The sequence below is a fragment of the Abrus precatorius genome, unplaced genomic scaffold, assembly GCF_003935025.1.
Source record: "Abrus precatorius isolate BTA unplaced genomic scaffold, Abrus_2018 Scaffold3, whole genome shotgun sequence".
In the NCBI taxonomy this organism is placed as follows: Eukaryota; Viridiplantae; Streptophyta; class Magnoliopsida; order Fabales; family Fabaceae; genus Abrus; species Abrus precatorius.
Window position 1 is genome coordinate 9,048,008 of NW_020874373.1, and position 7,814 is coordinate 9,055,821.

Consider the following 7,814-nt stretch of genomic DNA (forward strand, 5'->3'; position numbering starts at 1 on the left):
CATTAATTTATTAATGAATCATAAATCAATAACGATTCACGCATTCAATATTCCATACAACAAACATTGCCCATAGTCAATGTTCATGGTAACTGACCTAATTACAAGATCATTCTCTCACATCATCAATAATCCAGTCATAAAAATAGGTTTCAAGTAGAGGTGGCGCTAAGGAGGACATTATAGTTATGACACAATCATCCTCAACAAGTTCATGATAATTTACATGATCAATTCAGATATTTACTTGATGACCAAACATAAATGAACAAAATCTTGACACAACCTATTTAATTGACACACACACTTTCTTGTTTGCCACATCCACCACAATCAAATTCCTAATTCATCCCTAGATGCATGCATCCCAAGTCCAAACGCATGCTCAAATGATCATTGGAAGCAAACGTGCATGGCTCATGATGGGGTATTATCTGGCTAAGAAGCTTCTTCACTTCTAAAATACTTACCCTTTTCCCATTAACATATTCCTTCACCTTAGCCCTTATTTCCGCCACAAACACTCCATCATCCTTAACCGATGACTGCACCATTACGACTTCTATCCCTAACTCTCTCAACACTTTGATCACATCAAGCAACAGCCCTTCCCTATGCACACACTCCACCTCTAACAACGCATCTCTCTCTATGATCGAAACCTCAACCTCTCTCACTCTTCTCTTTCTTGTGTTGCAATCACACACCTCGAGATTCTCAATCTTATCACGCAACTGTTTAATATATTCGATGGTGTCTCCTAAAATAGATGCCTTGTCCATTTTGGTGATAAAAGGAACCATTGACCTTAGAATGAGGAACCTCTCATTGAGCTTTTCCCTTCGGCGACGCTCGGCCATGACGTGACTGGTCTCATAGGACGAAGCACCCTTGGGTTTGAGACGGTTTGCATGCAAGTAAGGGACACTAAACAAAATGTATTTGAGGAGCCATTGGGAGGTGACATGGGTCACCGCCACGTGTAAGTGAGGTTGGTCATTGTTAGCAACAGTGCTCCACTTGTTGAAAGCTGATTGAAAGGAATCAGTGAGGTGGGTGGTGGAGGGTGAATCTAGCCACCACCTTGAGTTCTTTTGAAGGATAGTGGACACTGTTTGAGAGTAATGGGTGTCCGTGTCACCTTGTGCTAAGCTTTCCGACGGAGGCTGTGCTGCAAAAATATGAAATAATATATTAATATAAATTTAGAATACGTTTTAATAACAGCTCATTCAATAAATTTTTATCACGAAAGTTTACGACATATATTTTATCTCAAAATTTATTAAAACTAACTCAAAAGAGCTTGTTTAAGAACGTTATATTATTTAAATAACTTAAAAAGAGTATAATGAGTTATGAACTATATTTTCATAAGACTGTTTCTAAGTATTTTAATTTAATAGATTTAAACTTATTGATTGGCATTGACGATGACATGTACGGGTGTATTTCAAAGAGTTTATAAAAAACATAATTTTTTTAACTTATTCAATAATTGTTATAATCAAATTTACGATATAATTTTTTTATTAAAAATTATTAGTCAATATTTAATTAAATTATTATACAAAATCACCCTAAACAAAGAACTGTATTAATTTTGAGGATGGAGATTGATTTCATCGTGTCTTACATCTTATTTAATGAACTTAGTTTATGATAACATAATTAACGAATTAATTAAGTAGCAGTTTAATTACGTGAAGGTGGTGGTTGAAGTTGAAGCAGCTCCAACCCTGGCGAACACAGTGACATTGACTCTTCCGAGGGGAACGAATCAAAGTGGTTGGACCCATCTCCAGGTGACCCGACCCGAAAGTCTTCAAACGTGTCAAGCTCCATTAACTCGCTTGCTGGGAAAGTGGTTGGTTCGGAATCCAACTGAACTTCAGCTTTATAATTATCATCGCTCACGTTATTGTTGTCTTGATTTGGAATATTGGGTGGGTAGGATGAAGTGGGATTGGAAGTAGAGTACTCTGATAGTGCAGCCATTGCCATTGGAGGATGCTCATCTATGACTATGAAGAAGCTCTTTAAGTGTTGGATGAACTTAAGGTCTTTTTCCACCTAATTAATTATGCAAAACATGTATTAATTATAATTAAGACAAGTATACAAACACATGATTATGACTTAATTACGAGGGAATCGTTATTAATCTGTTTAATTTACCTTATCGGTTGTGCCCAACTCAACGACGCCCTCCAACACCGGAATGCACACCACTGTCTGCGGTTTGCATTGATATTTTAACGTAGTGTCATGAGATTTGATATATAATTTTGTTATTATTGATATTAATTTAGAACTAAGTAATCGAAAGTGATTTTTTTTTTTGAAAAAGTATTTATTGCATAATAAACAAAATTTTAAATATTTATAATTACTTAAAATTAATTTTAAAGAGTAATGTTACAATATTGCTGATTTTTATTTTCATTCTTATGTTAATTTTTGTTCTTATAAAAAAATCATTTAATAAAAATATTTTAATTTATGTAAAATTTATTTATCTAAATGTTGGTATGACGATGAAATTGCATGTTTACACGTCTCGATAATTTATTAATCTCGTCATTACTCAACGAAATTGATGTAACGGTGTTGAAGGATTAAAAACTGTAGATATCAGATGAATTTTGCTAAAAATAAAATAAATAAAATTTTAATATCAAAGGGTATTTAAACTATGTCTAAATAAGAAATTAGAAGGCCAGATATGGACATGTTAGAAAACCTTTCACCTGTATATGAGCACTCTGGCCGTGGAAGATTTTGCAGTGGTTGAGAATTGAGGAAGCAGAGAGAAGAGAAACTAGTTAGTAAATTAACATTCATACATGGTAAAAAATTAAGTAACTATAGTACAATAAACGTTTGCTAAAATATTCTTTTAAATTGTGAAAAATAGTTATGTATTTAGATCTCTTGTATTGTAATCATACACAGTTGAAATAGTGGATAAAAAGTTATCAGTATGAATTAATATGTAGTAATTTAATTAAGCACCTTGGCAAGAATAGCTCTTGAAAATGTTTTACTGCTTGCTTCGTTTGCTCCAGTGAGCCATAAATGGTGCCTCCTAGCATATGCCATTCCGGGTAACCTTAGCACATCCACTCAGTTATATGTCAAACTAAAGTTTATGTAAACAAAACCCCACGTAGAATCCCACCAAAATTTTAAATTAAATGCAAAATTGTGTAGAACATGATATTCAATAAATTACCAGCATCTTCTTCGAGACAATAACTTTAATATGCTAACACGCGTTTTGATAAATGTAAAAAAATATATACTAGAATTATATTTTTATTTTTATATATAGAAAACAACACACTTAGACATTAATTATTCTCAATAGAATATACTTTAATTTAACATACAGGTATATTTAAAAGCAATTAATTTGCGTATACAATGAACAACTAGAAGGAGGAAAAAGAGATAAATCTTTAGCTTAAGGCCATGGACATTTGTATCGTTCAAGATTAAAATGCAATGTTAAAGAGTTGATAATGTGCAAAGAGAAAGGCAAGTTAATTAACTTTCAAAGATTTAACAGAGAAAAGAATGGAACTTTGACTTACCCATAACCAGGACGAAAGGAGAAAGAGACACATAACAAATAGAACCATTCGGATTCCGTTAGATCCTCCGGCGACAAGGCAGCAGAAGGCCTTCGCAGGTTTGTGTCCCCAACGGACAACGATTCATATAACTCTCTAAGTTGTTCGCTTCTTTGAAGAGACGCTTCCTCAGTGCTAACCTCCATTGCTTGCACCGTCTTCCTTGTCTTTATTGCTCCGTTATAGTATCCATCACCCCACGTCAGAATCCTATATCCATCCACCTCCATTTATATGATTTGTGTAACTAGAGAATTAAGGAAAACGGGTTTTAATTCCACTAAGTAAATAAAAAACTAATAATTAAGGTACCCTTGCTGTGGACAAAGTTGCCAGAAGAGGCTGTAAGTCCATTGAACTGATTGCACCGCAGCCTGCAACATGCTTTGAAGCCTGCTGTTTGGCGGTGTAGCCATTGTAATTGTTCTCAGCAAGGTTTTATACTAGCAGCTCTTCGATCCCTTGTTTATCTAAGTCCTTTCTTTCAAAAGCTTGGATTGAAAATGGTAAGAGACAATACCATTTGGCTTCTTAAGTGAGTAGGCAACGGAAAGAAGCTTTTGTCTCTATCGATCTGAGCTCAAAAGCAAATTAACTACTTTTTGGTACGAGCAACAAAATTAGGAGAGGCAATCAAATTAATAGAGATTGTCTTTTTTGAAGAGAATGTCAACTATAAAAATTACTTTCATATACAGAGATAATGTTTCTAAAATTAAGTACGACTTTAAGGTGGAAACGCAAGCTATCCCAGAATTCCTGTCTTTATTAAGGCCATAATTTTCTTGAAGGTCGGTTAAGCTTTATATACACAGCAATTTGCACGTCCACAGAGTATATAAACACAACTATAAAAAACATATTTTTGTTCATCTAAAGTAAAAAAACATATTCCAAGACACATCAAATCCATAATCATAATAAGATATTTAAGAGACTCGAATTTGTTTTCTTTCGGACTAGTACACATTCTTGGTCTCAAACACATGTAATAAAAAAAGGTAAAAGATTTGTAGGAATGTTGTATTTAAGGGAGGGAAAGAAAGACGAAGTACTTTTACGAAGAAGAAGAAAGGAAAATTAAAATATTAGAAGAATATATATATACAAGTTAGTTCTAATTAACTAGGGAAAGGAGATTCGAACCATTATTTTCAAAATTTAGAGAAAGGGTTTCATAGTTGCATGGTAATGGGGTTTTGAGTCTCTTGACCGGTTGGTCTACCAGACAGTTTCGTCAATATATACATTGAGATATTTACATGTGCCCATATTTGTTAGTTGCGCCAATTTTGTACGAAAGCTCTGTACAATAATTTCGTTTTAATGCATAATTAGTATAATATTTTACATTATAATATATTTTATACTAATAAATTATTTAATCAATTTATTGATAATGACAAATTAGCGTAATAAAATAAGCAAAATTATTCTTTTTGATTTCTATGTTTTAAGTAAATTTGTAAAACATAAAATAAAATATTGATTTACTCTTCTATTTTTTCATTCAATTTAATACTATAAGTTTAATTTAAATTTGACTTTAGTTTTTATTTATTTTTACTCAATTTAGTCTTTAAAATTATTATTTTAAGAAAAAAAATTAACTTTATTTTATAATTTGTTAACTAAAATTTTTAAATAATAATATTTTGCATAAGAATATTTTTATTTTTTATTTTTATACATTTTGCTATTAAATCATCGTCTAAAACTTCTAAAATATCACTGCAAGCCTTTTTTTATTGTTTTCATATAATTTCTGAACAATTACTTATTTTTAATTTTTTTTGTAAATATTTAACAATTAAAAAAAGTACTATTATTGATCAAATACCATATATTTACTATTTTCATAGTTAATCATCTTTGTTATGAATTTATTTCTACATTAAATACACCCAAATATTATCTGAGTTAGTAAAAATTAAAAGATTGAACAATTTTAACAAAAAACCTAAACATGACAAAATAATTTATAAAACTAAATTAAATTGAAAACCAATTAAAAGATTCAAGTAAAACTTAATTTAAATTAAAAACTAAATTAAATAAAAGCAAAGCTAGAAGACTAAATCAAAATTTTGAGAACAGAAAATATAATTTAGCCATAAAAATAAGGATAATATTTGAATTAAATAATGATTGCATATAATATAATGTGATTTAATCATATGTATAAATTAGTCTTCAAAATAATAATTTATATATTTTAAAAATTATTTATACAAAATCATCTTTAGAAAGATAAAAATATTTTTAAGTTGACCACTTAGTTGTCATAAATTTGTAAGTACAATGACATTTTTACCTATCAATTTATGCAAACCTGTGTTTTCAAAGACCAAAACAGTGGACCATAATAAAACCAAAACAATATATATTAATTATTATTTTTAGGGATGAACTTATGTATTAATTCATTTAATTTCAAATATTATATAAACATTTAAATGAAATACACTATATATTGGAGACAATATATATGCTTGATTATTTTATAGTTAAGGAATTAATTTTTATTTTTTAATACAAAAAAAATTAATAATAATATATAATTTAAGTTATTTCATACACTATTTAATAATTTGAAATTAATTGTATCAAAATTATCATTTCTTAACTTTAAATAAAATCAACACTGTATAACAGGAGAAATAAGAGAATTAGGTGGCAGCGGCTTGACTAGGCGTTAGGAAAGTGCAGCGCGGAAGACCGAAGTCAATTATCAAGCTTTCATATTCCACTTCAATTATAGTACTGAAAAATTAATTAACATTAAAAATTATTTTTAAAAAACCATAAATGATAAAATTGCATTATTGATATATTAAATTGCAAGTTGTGAATTCTTTTCTTATTTATGCACATATTTCATAACCATAACTTTTATACGTGTTTTTTCATACATTGCTGTAAGTAAAAAGAAAGCAGGTTTCGGTAATATCACCTTTCGTATAAGATGTGATCTAAGTTAAGTATAACAAATTATGCAATGCTTCAAAAAGTAATGTAATTCATCCTAATATAACAAATTAAGTGCTTATAGTTTATTGGGAAATAATTATATTTATTTATTATATTTTTTTATAAGGTCTATTGGCATTAAATGTCAAATTTATATATTATATTACTATAATATTTTATAAAATATAAAAATATGATTTTAATTATTAACTTATTTTATATTATTTTCATAATTATACATATCAAATTTTAAATAATTTAAATATTTATATATTTTATTTAAAATTTAAATTTTTATATTTTAATAACATATTATATGTTAAAATTAAGTAATGAAATGAAATACCTATTTATTTTGTTTTATTGTAAAAATAAATTTATATTTATAAAAATTATTAAAAATACAAATATAAATTTTACACTATATTAATGGATTTATCTCTTCTTTTTTCCTCTCTCTCTGTATATATATATTATGTATCTTTTCTTCTAATTTGGTTTTTCTTTTACGTTTAATACTAATATATAAATCACTCTACCGAGGTTTCCTTATTTTTATTGGTTTTTAATGAACTATGCTTAGGTAATTCCTAATTTGCTTAATCAGTCCATCCTTATAAATTTGAAACTTTACTTTTTAAGAGTAAAATGATTATTGTAAATTATCTAATTCTCGTGTGTAATCACTAATCACTATTGAAATGATATCAAAATGATGAAAGTGGAAATTTCAGATAAATTCTTACCTTCTTTTATATTTTTCCTAAGATAAATGTTTATTTTTCCTACCTTCTTCATTTATGTTTTTAATAATGTTGAAACTTTTCTTTTGTTTTATTCACTTCTTCTTTTTTTCGTTTTTAATAATTTTATTTTTTCCTAAAATTTTATTATGGAGGTTTAATTCATAATGCATACATAACATAAGTGTCTATGGTTCAAATGAGTAAGATATCACAGAGCAACCACTAGATGCCTTGCTCCCCATGCAAGATATAGAAACGGCACAACATTTGTGAATGCAAATCAATTGCTTTGTTTGATATATGAGGAGTTTCCTACGTTGATAACCGCTTGGCTTTTGCAACAGGACCATAAGAATGAGAGGGTGGCAACTATGATCCATGTTGGATTTGATTCAAATGTATCACTGATAATTTTAAAAAACAAAATCTCTTGAAAATTATCATTAAGTCGGTCCAACTCATT

General features: G+C 28.8%; 1 protein-coding gene across 1 annotated transcript; it reads right to left on the reverse strand.

The window, feature by feature from the left end:
* Positions 1–341: 341 nt before the first annotated feature.
* On the reverse strand, positions 342–4,051 carry LOC113862120 (basic helix-loop-helix protein A-like). Its single transcript, XM_027495257.1, has 7 exons — positions 3,948–4,051; positions 3,597–3,845; positions 3,016–3,112; positions 2,751–2,765; positions 2,179–2,235; positions 1,704–2,073; positions 342–1,171 (listed from the first exon to the last, which is right to left on the reverse strand). The coding sequence occupies exons 1-7, from the start codon at positions 4,049–4,051 to the stop codon at positions 342–344; spliced, it is 1,722 nt and encodes a 573-aa protein (XP_027351058.1).
* Positions 4,052–7,814: the final 3,763 nt, after the last annotated feature.